Source organism: Emydura macquarii, unplaced genomic scaffold, assembly GCF_026122565.2.
Source record: "Emydura macquarii macquarii isolate MOO-44397 ecotype Brisbane River unplaced genomic scaffold, CSIRO-AGI_Emac_v2 contig_2636, whole genome shotgun sequence".
Lineage (NCBI taxonomy): Eukaryota > Metazoa > Chordata > Testudines > Chelidae > Emydura > Emydura macquarii.
In genome coordinates, this window is record NW_027132773.1 from 12340684 (window position 1) to 12355823 (window position 15140).

At 38.3% G+C, this 15140-nt stretch overlaps 1 protein-coding gene across 8 annotated transcripts in view; it reads right to left on the bottom strand.

Annotated features, from left to right (window-relative positions):
• The window catches only part of PPHLN1 (periphilin 1), a 131368-nt gene that overhangs the window by 61140 nt on the left and 55088 nt on the right, over positions 1-15140 (bottom strand). For 6 of the 8 annotated variants that reach the window (XM_067564187.1, XM_067564185.1, XM_067564190.1 and 3 more), the window contains 2 exons: positions 9316-9569; positions 1552-1634 (listed from right to left, as the gene is read on the bottom strand). In XM_067564187.1, coding sequence (XP_067420288.1) covers positions 1552-1634; positions 9316-9569 — 337 coding nt within the window. The remainder of the gene's footprint in view (positions 1-1551; positions 1635-9315; positions 9570-15140) is intronic. The other 2 variants (XM_067564191.1, XM_067564193.1) reach the window with 1 other exon arrangement.

A 15140-nucleotide genomic window follows, 5' to 3' on the forward strand; every position in this document is an offset into this window, starting at 1 on the left:
AGAACAACCACTAACCCTAGTTATTCCTACAGACCCACTATTCTTAAAATAATATGCTAAAGACATTATAAATAAATATGCATACTTGCTGATATGCACACGTACATAAATAAATTATATGAAACTATGTAGCCAAAAATAAGGTAGGTAAGTCAAATAGTGTTGGTGTTTTGGAAGCACAATTTAGTTTTTTAACAATGAAGTATAAGACTTAGCTTTTTCCATTTGTTGTCTTATACCACAATTTTAACTTTTAACAGAATTTTGCATTTAACCATTTGTAACAGAATCAAGCTTAATTGATACAAGCTAAACCAGTTGAAGTGTGTCCATAAAAGAAATTTTAAAACTTGATTTTAGCTAAACCTGCACAAATTTTGGGTGTCAGAAAAGTCTGTATCTCAGTTTCCCCATCCATAAAATGAAGAGACTTGCACTCACATATCCCTGAGGGGTATTGGGAATTCGTTAATGTTGGCACACCAGTTTGAAAATCATGAAGTGTGAAGTATTGGGAATGGAAGAACACCTCAGAAGTCTGATCAGTCCATTCAATTAACTGTTTCCGCCTTTCACGTCTTTTTCAAAAAAACTCTAGTTAGTCTTTTCCATGTAGAAGAGTTCCGGAGGGTTAGCCGTGTTAGTCTGTATACAGCAAAAACAAGAGTTCTGTAGCACTTTAAAGACTAACAAATTTAATTTCAGTAGGCATAAGCTCTGAGGAAGTGGGCTGAAGCCCACGAAAGCTTATGCCTGCTGAAATTAAATTTGTTAGTCTTTAAAGTGCTACAGAACTCTCGTTGTTTTTACTAGTGAGTATTTTGCTCAAAATTTCCATGGTTTTTAGTATTTTAGGGGAAAAGTTTTCTTTTTTGTTTGTCTAAGAACAGAACTCAGAAGCTGTGCTGGTACACTGCACTAGCTGTGGGGGATGCCACTTTCTCGAAGATCCTGTTCACACTAAAGATTGTGTCCACATTTCTCCTTACAATATCTTTCAAAAGATAAAAACACTTCCTGTACAACTGTTCACTTTTCAGCTCAGATTTCATTTTCATGCAAGTAGCCTGAGAAAACTGAAAATGTTTTTATTGATGTAGGATAGAGAACAATACTGAATGCTGATTGTTCATTAGTGCTTATTAGCCTGTCAGTTCAACTAATTAGCATAATTATGTAGTTGGCTCTTTGCCCACAAGATGTTTATGATATAAGATTAAGCAGCAGCATAACATTTAACATATATTCTCTATTTTAGGAGAAGGGAAAATTTTGGAGAGAGTTATAAACCAAAAAACTTTGAAGCTTCATCCTCATAGACCTTATATTATAGCCACTATCCTTCCAGTCAAGGACTTGATGTATACCCATTGACACTGTTTCTTACTCCAGGGGAAGCTATTGAATATAAAGAGACACTCACCTTGCTTAGTGGCAAAGCACACTGCCTCTGACTTTCAAACAAGAAGCTAGGAATCTGAATTTAACTTGGATTCTCTATAGGAAGTACCACTATTAAAAACAAGAAACAAACAAACAAAAAAAGTTCACCTTTGAAGTGGATACTACTGTGGAACCTGATGGGGATGTATCTCTTGATGTTTTCAGTGACTGAGCTGAAGGTCTGTCTTTACCTACACAGAATAGAGTAATTATAGAATTTTATTAAAGTTATGTACACACATGTGCCTGGCAAAACTGTAATGAAAACTCACCAGCCCATGTATGAAACCTACTTCCCCATCCTTTGATAATAATAATAATTAATGAAATTCTACTTGCTTATCAAAAACAAAATGGTCTCTGGCTAAGAGGATGGACAGTGGCATTTTGTAAGGCTGACATTTATTCTTACAAAGCCTATTTTTCTTATTTCTAATATTTAACTGGAAGGGTATTTCAGTTTGAAATTGTAGGATAAAGTCATTTTGAATTTCTGTAACACAATTAGTAAGAGGTGAAATGAGGAATTCTATCTTTTCATTGTTTAACATCCTGGTTAGTCACCAATCAAAGGACCAAACCAAAGCTTGGGAAACCGGGTATTCACAGTGGTAGGCTTAGCAGATCACAGTATAATAGGAAATCCTGCAAAGTGATACACCCAAGGAGTCTCAATGACAGGTGTGAATCCCTTTGTAGCATCAGGGTCTTACTTCTCAATGTTCATGTCAACAAAGTTAAAACAGGACCAAAGAAGCTATTGTTCAAAATACAGTCATGAATAACCTTGCCAAGTGTCAGTTATGGGAAACCCGCAGCAGCAGAATACCCTGGCAACAGCATAGACTAATACTTGGCATATATTTAATTAAAAAGAGAAATCAAATAAAAAAATAACCTTCACTTATTAAATGTTTTTTAAAACCCTGATATTAATTACTTTAACAAACCAATGACAACTAAGAAAAGCTGTAATTGAAAGCACCCAAGTAACGATACATAGCACAATGAGTCATTTCTATCGAACAATTTACTTTGTATGTTGCAAAATGATGTAAATTAAGAATGCAGCCACCATTGTGCATTTTTAAATACCAATATCTAAAAGACTTAAACTGAAAGGTAAATACTGTGTGTGTGCGCGTGTGCGTGTTTATTTAACTAGATCTGGAACGTTAAAAAAAAAAACCCTTATGAGTTGCTCTTTTTCTCTCTGCACGGATTTTCATAATACTATAGATACGAAGGCTAGGTTGGTATTAAATTCTAACCGGCTGAGGAAAAAGGAAGACCAAACAAACAAGTAAGTGACAGGTGCTTTCCCCCTGCAACAAGATACAAAAAGCAGCTGCCTTAGCCCCTTAGCTGATCATTTAGTTTAGTCCTTCAAGACACTCTCCATATTTGGCCATACAAAACTTTATCTTGTTTGTACTGCCTCAACCACAATGACCACCACCTCCTTTCTGCTAATGTAACTACTTTATTGCTTTTCTCAGGTCAAAGAATAGTCTAGTGTACCCCTCAACTGTACCTAACTGAGGCAAGTAATTTTTTAATACATATATTTATCTTTGTTCCACATGAAGGCCCTGATCCTGTAAGCTGCTTCAGGTGGAGAGGCCCCCCTTTACCCATGTGTAGACCCCCTAAAATCAACAGGGCAATGTGAGTACAGGTGCTCACCCATATGGAGTGGCTTGCAGGATTTATTTTGATTTTATTGTGAGAGTTTCTCAATTTTTTATTGCCAGTTTCACTATATTTGTTTTTTCTTAAAGCCCCAGCTTCTGGACTCATGTGACACTAGTGGGCAGCAGGCATTCTAGAAATACATAGATTCTAGAGCAATATATTTGGCTGGTCTTTATAAATAAAACAGAAATCCAAAGGCAAATGCACACGAAATTAACAAATAGATACAATGACAACTCTGTGATTCAATTGTGGAAATATCTTTTTTTAAAAATCCTGTATACTGTATCAAACGCATAAATGGTAGTGGTCGTAGGCCTAACTTGACATAAGTAACTTAACATAAGTAAGATCTTATTTCTCACAGTGGGCACGACTGAGAAGGTGAATGGAAAATTAAGTTGTAAATAAGGGTATAAACAAGCATTAGGCTGGAATCAGTCTAGCTAAGATAAGCAGGAGCACTCTGGTACAAGGGACAAGGTAAACCTGGAATGTAGAGATCAGGTTATACATGAACTGCACATGGAAAGAGCATTCTGAAAAATAACGAAGCCAATCATGAAGCACGTGATCCAATGCATAGTCAGGATTATAGGTGCTAGTAATAATAACGAATAATAATTGTGCTTAGTCATTCATTTCCCCCCACTGAAAGACCTTGGATACCGTTGGACAAATTTTAAATGTAAGATAAATAGAGGAAAGTATATAAGGAAAAGTTTTGCTGTATAACTTTGGATTTGTGATGCATCCCGCATCCAGCCCCTGCTTTTGAGCCTGGCCTAGTTGGACATAGCATTGCTGTACACCAAATAAAAGTACCCGAGTGATGAATTCTGGAGTCGAACTGAGTTTTTGGGAACCGAGTGGAAGAGGGTCTTGGGAGATCCCAACGATGGTATGAAACTTGTAAATAATTCAGATAACTAGACAGCTAACAAATATTAAATTTAGGAATTGTAGTGACCCAATCATATAAAGAGTTTTACAGTACCTCCTAATTCAGAGGGCAATACACTTGGAAAAAGATGTTTGATATATTAGTTAAATATACATGCACCACAAAGTCCACAGTATAAGCAGACATGATGGTAATATGGATGTATTGAACATCATCATCATGGGAAGTAAAATTACTCTAAAATTGAATTTTCCAAAGAAAAACTCAGCAAGTTTAACTTTTTCACGCACAAACCCACCAACCACCACCACTTAGTAAGCACAACTTGTAGCTAACGACTAAAAAAAAATGTTAATCATACAAAGCTGATGATCTTGAATTGATATTCCCATGAAAAAATGTTCTCTATTTTGGCTATTCATATACTTCTATGGTGCTCCAAGAACTATCTGGATTTTACTTATATCTTGATTGAACTATCACTATGCTAGGGTGGTTTCTGTTTATAGTATATTTAAAATTTATTCAACAGCATCCAAGGTGCTTCAGTGAGGGGAAATGAATAACCAATAGGCACAATTATTGTTCATTTTATATGAAAAATTCCCCAGGTTCTTCTTTTAAGATGTGTTATGGAGTTACTGTGCTTAACCCCATTATCCGATGCAGTCACTGTACCAGACACATGGAGCGCTGCTGGCTTCAGATGCTGACACAAACTCTTTCCTGCCTCCCCACTTGACAGATGAAAAACAAAGTTGTGCAGCACGTGAGTGAAATGCACTTTCAATGCAAAGTAAAGCAAATTATGACTGTTCAGAGTCCAAAGTACAATTCAGCTCTGAAAAGTGACATCTTAAATATTCAGCTGCCAGAAGGTCAAATCTGCTCAATTCAGTTACATAAATACACTTTTACTTCCTGTTATACATGTGCCAATACATCAAAAAGTGAGAGTGCGCTCTGGATTCTATTCCTTCTTGTGCATGATCAAAAGTAGTATCTGTAACTCTGAGTTACAGGGCCAAAAAGTTACATTTGTGCAAACCTTAAGAGAGGCAAGGTTGCTGCACAAGTGTCACTGAGGGCCTCCTCTGGCCTGCAGCACCTTCTAACTGGTGATGGGGCTCTGGTAATGGTTTGGCTTTTACCTGTTACGTCAAATCTGTGGAGCTGGTAATTAAAAGAGAACATGTTTTACCTGTAAACTCATCATATTTGGCATATATTTGACAATATTTTAGAGAAATAAACAATGGAACTCTACGTCACCAATAGATGTACATTTTCAGAGTTAAATCTGCACTTTAAGCCTTTAAGGTTTAATCTTGTATAGGTGAAGACAGTACATAGGGGAAAATATTTTAAAAAAGAAAGTAAATCTTTCCAATGGTGGTGGAACCTAAGGTGTATTATGGACTGCCTTTACTGAAAACATTCAAGCTAATCAAATGACTGCACAACAAAAACTTAGTTGTGAAAATAAAGTTGCTGTACACAGCATACTTAACAAAACTGAAAAAGCAAAAAAGTGAAAAATTAATACACTGCTGGATGGCTTATCTTTATTGCCACACACACCCACAAGTACACACCACTTGCACATCCTACACCAAAACCTTAATTCTGCAGCAGGGATGGTAGCCTTCTAGCACCCCCTTTATAAAACTACCCCCTTTAAATTCACCAGACAACCCTTTAATTTTTCCATCTGCACATCCCCTTCACCACATTACACCCTATCAGCACCATAAACTGGGTGTTTGGTGATACTAGATGGGAAAGTTTGGTAAAGGGGATGCTAGAAAACCAATAAATCATTTTTTTCAAAATATCTGCCTTCTAATTTTTGAGCCTTTAGGGAAGTTTCCCCCCTGAATGTGATAGTGATCATTACAGGTTCAAACTTCAACCTTAAATGCACAGACAAATGTGAGCATTTCCCTGATGGCTTGGAGGGGACTCACTTACCCTCTCCTATCCTCTAGGACAGAGGTGAGGAACGTCCGGCCCGCGAAATGATTTTGTCCGGCCCGCAGCGGGCTGTATAAGGCCCGTGAAATCATATGGTCTGGACCTGGCGGCGGACGGGGGAATTCGGCGGCGGCGCGGTTTCACGGCGGCGGCGGGGAGGCGGAGGCAGTGCCCGCCGCCGAAACCCTGCCCGCCGAAACACTGCCGCCGTTTGCCCCGCTGAAACCGCTCCACCGCCGAATTCTCCCCCGCTGCCGAATTCTCCCCTGCCGCCAGGGCCACCATCAGGCCCTTGACATAAAAAGGGTTCCCCACCCCTGCTCTAGGATGAAGGAGCTGCCATTCTGTTTTTTCTCCTGATACCTGGGATGGGAACGCCATTCTACTTCTTTCTATCCTCTCTCACCACAGTACTATCCTGATTCCCTACTATTGCCCCATGCTGCTCCCTCCACTCCATGTTTCCATCCTTGTGCCATCCAGTTTTCTGCCCCACTCACAGTCTCCCTTCCTGTTCCTCCTTAGTCTGTGTTCCATATGTTCCATATTTGTTCTCCCTCAACCTCCCAGACCTCACATTCCCCGGCCCTTTAGGCTCTCCAATTCACTGCATCCCCCTCCAATGTACCAGATCTACTCAGCATTATTCTCTCTACCAATTCCTGTGCAGACAGACAATGTTATTTTAAGAGATACATGTTGACAATAAAACATTTCAGAACAAGATTTCAGAAAGGGCCCAAATTTAAAGAGTGCCTATTAAATATATATATATACAGAAATGATTAAATCTACATAGAAAATTAAAAGAACAAAACAACTAACACTATGTGAAGAATCATATTGAAAAGCTACTTAAATGCACAGAAAAACAAATGTATGCCCCATTTTAAGCCTATTTCAGAACCTAATTTTAACTATGGAGTCACAACCAGGACCCCAGCTATACACAGGAGGTATAAATAGATGTGTGGGTTAGCAGACATCTAATTTTTCATGGCAGACAAAAATTCATTAAAAGTAAAAATCAAACAGAAGATGATCAGAAAGCCCTTTAACTCATCTAACTCCAACTAACAGCTATACAACCGCATTTCAACAGAATTATCTATAAAAAGAGTTTTCAAATCAAGTGGCCCTGTCATGTATAACACTATGCAGGAAATGTGTATTTTTTTTGTTGTATCCCCAATTTGCATCAGTACAGCTGGAGATGTAGGACTGGCACAGGACATTCCCCCAAACAATTTACAAGAAGACATTCATATTCCAGACCAGGTCTCTAGGATGAGTGGGTGAGACCTGCATGCAGAAGTCATTGCCAAGTTTATATATACATATAAACAAACGTGGACTATGCACCCTCGCTCATGTCACAGAAGCTCTGTGGAACAGCTCAACTTTATGGAGAGCTAGAATAAGGAAAGCCTCATATTCCTGCCGTTGGTTGGTCTTTTTCTTGCAGGTGCCTATCTGCAGCCCCTGCCAGGATTTAGTCCTTTACATATTTCAAAATACAATAAAAGTAACAGGATAGGCTTTTTTTTTTTTTTTTTTACATGTTCTCCAAAGCAGGGATTTCCTGTCAAATTATATTCAAATGCTATTCTAACAAACACAACTTAAGCCCTGTCCACACTGCAAGTAAACCATTTTAACACAATCATCAACAGAAATGCTTTCAGAGCAAGCTATTTTAAATAAAAAGTAGCATGGCACAAGCAAAGTTGCTTTCTTAAAAAAAGTTTAATGGAGACAGACAAGACATCATTTAACTCTGGAGTAAAAGGCAGCCCAGACTGAAGTGTGGATATCCCATTTTGACTAACATAGCTGCTGCTTTGTGAAGCTATTTGCCAGATTGTACCTGCTAATATGTTTTTAAGGAGACAATAACACCATCCAACTTGACATCTGTAAACAAAAATGCAGTTAGTGACTAACACAATGTATTACCAAAAAAAAAAAGTACAAAAATCTCTGCAAATTGAGAATATTTCTCTCAAAATGTGCAATTTTCTACTAGCTCAGACATCAGGATTTTTCCAATTAGACTTCTTTATATGAGTAGCTATGTTAACATGCTGCAAAAAGTGCCAAAAAAAAAATCTGCTCAAATTTGTAGAAAATCCCCAATCCCCATAACATCCCCACGTTTTAGACAGTTTTCCCCAACAATCTTCTCCTGTCCCTGGTAATTACTTCTGCTTACCTAAATCCCTACTGCAGTTTCAGATGTAGTTCATATTCTTTACTTCCTGTTCTAAACTTTCATGTTGCCCTGCTCAATTGTTAAAAGACTTGCCACCTCCAGCCTGAGAGGCAAACTGTATTTCTGTGATGGATGAAGAAACTATTTTGTGTTTATGTATAGTTAGTTAAATGCTTTGGGATGTTTTTGTGTGAAAGGTGCTATAACTGCCTGGTATGAGTCCCCTAGAAAATCTAAGGTAAGTGTCACATAATGACAAGTAAATTTGGATTTAAAAATAGAAGAAACAAAAAGAACACTGCTACCAAAGTGGACAACAGATTTTGCACAGTTTCATCCACCTAAATCCACCTAATCTGCACAATCATAGCAATGAGCACCACACTGGGGAGAAAAAACAAACCACTTTAGTTTACCAGATTTTCATACACAGAGATTTTGGATACCTTTTAAAGCAACATGGATCACCTTTCTGGGAAAAACGAATATTCAAAACCCAGGCCATACATTGGATTGCCTAGCTTTAGATAGGTTTTGCATTGATTTGAGAGGTGCAAGATTTGAGAGAATCAGAAAGAGCACATTAAATTGCTAAAAGAACTAATATTAAAGCATTGTTAGCATATTTCAATGAAATATCGTGTTTTTAAAAATGTAAAGAGATCTTTATTTTGGATTTGACTTCCCCACCACATTTTTTTACTTTTCATCTTGGTTGCGGAAAGAAAAGCCCTCATCTATTGCTGGCAAAGATGCCTGTAAAGAAATTCATTACAGCAGCAAGGGGAGAAAGAAGCAGAAGCATTTGCTGCTAAAGGAAAATAATCTGCTGTATGCAGAAAAGTCATGCAGCTGATGGAACTGCACCCAGCCTAGAGAGGCTGTTGAAAAACACCTGCAAGCTCCCTCAAGAGACCTTTACATATACATATGAGGGAAGAAAGAGCTCCCTGAAATATTTAATAAGGCAGGCAAAACATAATTGGAACAAAAAGTCTAATATCTTCATCATATAAAGATAAATATCTAATAGAATGAGAATCAACTTCACCTCACTAATCAGTTTTCATCATTAATCCAGCATTACCTTGCTGAGAAATATTTCTTTTATGTAAAGATGACATACTTCTGCTATGCTGAGACTGGTGGAAAGAATAGGCTTTGCTTCTTTCAGGGGAGTAGCTCCTACTGCTGACACTGGAGCCGGATCTGCTGTGTGGCGAATCCCTTCGGCTCACAGGCGATTCCCTGAAGAAAGGAGAGTCCCTCTTATGAGGGGATCTCTCTCTTAAATAATGAGAAGGATAGAAGCTTTTTCTTCTGAAGCCATCTCTGATGTCCCTTTGAAGGTAGCAGAAAAGATAAAAATTAATTACTTCTCCTTACTCTGTTTACATAATCTAAAAGTGCATATCGGGGTGACAAAACAGCAACTTTCCGTGTCTGTAGTAAGTACAAATAGGTCAGTCATTCGCTACACAGTAAATCTGAGACCTCCAGTATCATTAGGTACTATGTAATTCTTGGGCCAAATTAAATTGGTCAAATAAAAATTGCTACGCATGTGTCATATGTAAGAAGATTTCTTCAGTTATCATTCAGTTCAACCGATTTTAGAACCTTTTCCAATGTCTCCTCATCAGACCCTCCACCTGGCTTCCACTAATTGGTCATTTAGGCAAACTACTAAAGATATATTAATAAAGTAGAATATATCAGAAGGGTGAAGCAGGTATTCACACGCAGTGCAACTGGATGGGCCTTTGGTATTCTACATTTTTTCTCCATCACAGTCACTCCACTCTGGCTTTCATTTTGGACAGTATCCAAGTTTTTAATATGAAATTAATTAGAATAAAAACAAACCCAAAGAGGAATCAGTAAGATGAATACAAAAGTAAAGCTCACAATCTTTTGCTTTTGTAACCCTCACTACCAAACACCTCTGCCCCAGCCCTTTTGTTTATTGTCATCCCTTGTTATGCTAAATCTCATTTAGGGCTTTGATCCTACACCCATTAAAGTCAATGGCTAGATCCTCAGATGGTGTAAATCAGCATAACTCTCCTGACCTCAGTGGAGTATGCTGATTTACACTAGCTAAGGATCTGGCCCTTAATATTTAACTTCCTTGGGTACTTGTCATTTTAATTTGTTTGTAAAGTGCCATGGACATAAATGACACTATACAGTAATTCTGATTTCAAACTATAATAACTGCAAAATTATAATTAGGGTTGCAAATTTGTCATGGCATTTATTAATCAAAAATCATGGAGCAGTCACAGTAAATTTACTAAAAATCATGGGTTTAGTGACTGCTCTGTGATTTTGACTAAAAAAAATTCCCTGACAAATGAGGGGATCACCCACCACCTGGAACAGCACCCTTTGCCCCAGAACAACCACCCTAATCCCGGCCCAGTGAGGAGAGGAGGCCGGGAGGGGGGGGGGGGGGGGGAGAGTGGGGAAGATGGGGACGGGTGAGTAAGCCTGCCCTACATTCAACCCTGGCACCAGCAGCTCCTGTTCACCCTGAGGCTGGGCCTGGGGGTTGAGAGAGTGAACCTGTGCCACATTCACCTTTGGCACAGGCAGCAGTGGCTGATCTGCCTCCCTGCTCCAGGCGTTACGATCTGGCATACGAGGACCCAGTGCCACTCCACCCCTCTGTCACGATATGGGGAAGGCAATACAAGGGCCAGATTTGAGTGAGTGGCTCGGTGATCCTGTGAGACAGGTCACAAGGCCTGGAACAGAGAGCCAGGTCCAGCCCCACGGGACACAGGAACCACTGCTGCAGAGTGAGTGCATGACAAGCTCACTCTCCAGCAGCCCCTGCTGGGACTTCCATCCACACTAGGCCAACAACCCACCTACAGCCTTCCTGCAGGAAGTCATAGACAAATAGAGAAATCAGAGTACCTGTAGCTTTTTCTGTAACATGACGAAGCTGCAGCCCTAACTGTAATAAACTAAAGCTTGCCACTAGCCAGGATTAATCTACTATATTCTGGAGTTTAAACGAAGCACAATGGTTATATACAAGCTCTGTTAAAGTATATAAGCAAAAGTCCAAAAATAACAACAATCATATAGAACCTCATAAAGTTAACCAAGATGGGAACAAATACCAACTAAATCTAGACTAGGAAAGTCCACACAGGTCAGAAGTTAAACAGTAAAGAGAAGTAAATAGTTTCCATCTTTTCTCTGACCTTCAGTGAGCATTGTATTTCCATGTAATAAAACAAAACATTTTTTAGCATTTAAAGTAAGCTAAATGCAGCCTATTTTATTGTCTTCCTCCTCTCTCTCGTTTTAGGTCTACACTGTAAGTGCGTGAGTCATGAAGATCAGTTAAGAACTGACAATGCTCTGATTTAGCACAGCATAGTAAATAACTCATCTTCCACTGTTGGAGAAAAGGAAAAGAGCCCCCTAGCGTACAGTTACTGAAGCATGAGTATACATTTGTTGTGATTAACTGAGGGCTTGTCTATGTTAGGTTTTGTTTTGTTTGTTGTTGGCACCACTGTAACTACACAGATGTTGCTGCACTAGTGCACATAATATAGACATGAGTTATTGTCATGTAAAATGTGACTGGCCGAAATGTGGCTTATAAACTGCAAGTTGCTTCTGACACACTGTGTCAGCATTGGTGAAAAAAAGCCCAAAGTAAGCAAAGCATGAGTTTATTGCTGCAAAACTGACCGAAAAAAAATCACACTTCAGTGTGATACTGAGATATTTACATAAGCATTGACATGCATATTAGAAATATGAAGTTTGCTGCTCAGTCACATCCTGAGATTTAAACTGTTAAATTTGAGTGTAAATTTCTATACTGTAGAGAAACAGAAAACCTTTGATTTTTCTTAAATAAACAAAACAAGATTTCAGGCAGATTGGTACACCACATTTCTGCCCAAAGTAACATTTTTATGAGCAAGTTATTAAACTCCTATAAACAGAGGACTTCATTATGGAAATGTTTACAGAACCCCAAATATTGCAGACCTGTAATAAATGCCCCAATTTTCATTCAAGCATTTACAAAACCTTCATTTAAATAAGAGAGCAAAAAAAAATTATGGAAAAAAAAAACCCAATTATTGCAAAGGTGTGATAGACCAAAAATGAAATATTTTGAATTTTATTTTATTCATATCTTTATCATTCTTCATTACATTGTTAATCCAGCCTTACTGAACTGTAATAGTGCAAAGCAACTAAATAGAAAAAGATTCTGAAGCATACAGTAATAACGTCACACTTCTGATGTTTCACATTATTAACGCAACTAAACTTGTTAAACTGAACAAAACTGCTCAAACAAGGACTTTTTAAATTTTATTTATTTCCAAACATATATTCCTTCCCCAATCTGAATACACTGGAATACATCTGCAGCTCAGCAATTAAGACGCCATTTCAGCAAAGCACATGCTTGATATTTCAGAATGGTCTGCTGAATAGGAATATTTAAGCAACAATTCTCTTTAATGCAGGATTAAAATCCCTTTAATGATTTAATAAATGCCACATTTGACACAATAACTCTTCAGAGTACAAATGAATTTTCTATAGAATATTTTAAGACAATGTATTAACATTTTCACCTCCACAGAACGAACCTTCACATACACATTCTGAAAATCTTGGGCATAGATCACCCTTCAAATTTTAAAATTAAACAGTTACTCCTTTATTTGTAAAACTAATTGAGATACCCCAGATTAGCTGAAGTTCTGTCCGCTACTTCAGTTACCTATTACTGCCAGCTTGACTAGAGGCAACATTTCAACAACAACAAAAAAACCCCAAAAAAACCACACACTGGCTTTCCACGCACCAGAAAGGAGAGGTGGCAGAATCAGAGGAGGCCTTCAAGTGCCAATAGTGCAAAGCCACTAGGCTCTCGCACACAGCCCCATTCCACACCCAGACCCCCACTACAACCACCAATTCCCCTTTCCTTAAATCATCCACCCCTACCACTCTTCTCCAACATGCCAGATCATGCCCTACCCTCCGACACTGGTTCAGCCAGCGCATCATGCAGCAGTTTTGTGGGGAACTAAGGGGCTGTAAGCAGCCTTCTAGATAAGTTATAGAGGTGAGAGGAGATGTGGGAGTGGGAGATGGGTTTGGAAGGGAGAAGAGCTCAGCTATGACAAGCCACCAAACCAAAGCGAATACCTATAAACGAAGCTGAATGTTAGTTGTCCAATATAAGGGTGGAGATCTCTGTGGTGGAAGGAAGATAACTGAGGCTGATGAGGAATTGATAAGTGGAATATAGAGGAGATGCTGAATCATAAAAATGCTTTTTTCCTTGCTTGTTAAGGGTTTCATTGCTGAGATACACAGTATAGCAACCTCAAAGTTACTCAAAGTTACATGTACAGGTATGTGTGATAGATCACAAACATCCTTTTCCATCTTGAACAAATAAATAAACGGATGGGAATATACAAATGTTTTATTGCTTTACCAGGCCTCACTATACCGCCGAACCCTCAAACAAATGTGACTCAAGCCATCACAATGTGTAAAAAGTGACCAAAATGTGAAATACTTGTGAGGGGGGTTTTCACACCACATCAGTATGGATAGCGTTTCTTTTTTAACTGCAACACCTGGTTTTAAAAGTTGTTTTTGTAGTGTGTGAATTAAAACCAATAGGTTTTTCTGGGTTTTTTTAAATAAAAAAAAAAAAATGGCAGGTACTGCAAGGTAAAGGCACAAGACTTTCCTCAATATTAAGGATATAACATGCACATAAATATAAGCACTCAAGAATGGAAGAGATGAGATTTTAACTCAGTCTCCTGGTTCCTTGCCCTTTCCCTAAGACTAAGGGGTTTTCTGAGGGGAAGGTGTCTCTCGCATCCATAGACCATTGCCTGAGTTAGCAGTGCAGCATAACAGGGAGCTTGACTGAGACGTAAGACACGCCATAACATCCATTACACGTCAGAAGTCTGAGCCTCCCTATACTTGTAGTAATCATTTTATAGTTTAAACACCCACACACAAAAAGCTAAAGAATCAAGAACATCTCCTCCTCCAACATTTTGGAAGTCTGAGAAAAATGAAATCAGAACATAAAGGAGAGGGGTCCAAATATGTTAGTTTTGTCCCAGACCTGAGTAAGCCTTCCTTAACGAAGTGTGCAGATCAATATGTATACTGCAGTAAATCACCAACTGCTGTCTATTTATTATAATCCTTTGTTTTTCCCCTAAGATATTAATCAATTCCATACCAATTTATCTTCTACTAAATAATACATAATATTACACTATTCTAGGTAGAAATAAAATGCATCTGGTTTCAGTGACCTTTATCTGAACTCTCAACATATTACAATGACAGGCTTCTCATATCAATTGGCCCCTCAATGTTTTATGGCCAACCAACTGTTTACAGTATTTAAACTAGGGATGCTTCACTCAAATAAAATTCATGTAATAGGTCTAGTTAGTTTAATCTTATCAAAGGCTTTAGAGTGGTTTCCCTAATTGACATGAAGAGAAACTGCAAACAAACATTTAATTATGGGCCACAGAGATAAATCTTACTGAGATAAGAGTTTCTCTGAGTAATCTATATGCACTACTCCAGTGGACTGCACATTTAAAATACTTAAGTCACTCTTTAATTCTAATTTCCATGTTGTGCAAGCCACTGTACACTGTGCAGATCATTGTACACCGAGCCCAAAATTGGTCATTGTGGACACCAAAATCCAGCAGAAAATCTGCCAGACCTGTTAGTATTTTTCTAATGCCATCACAATCGGAGGGAAAATTAGAGGATGGATGACTAGGGCAACATGAGGAGGATTTAGATACCCTTTTCCTAGGAGTAGATAACTAGACCATATGCATGCTAAAAACTGAA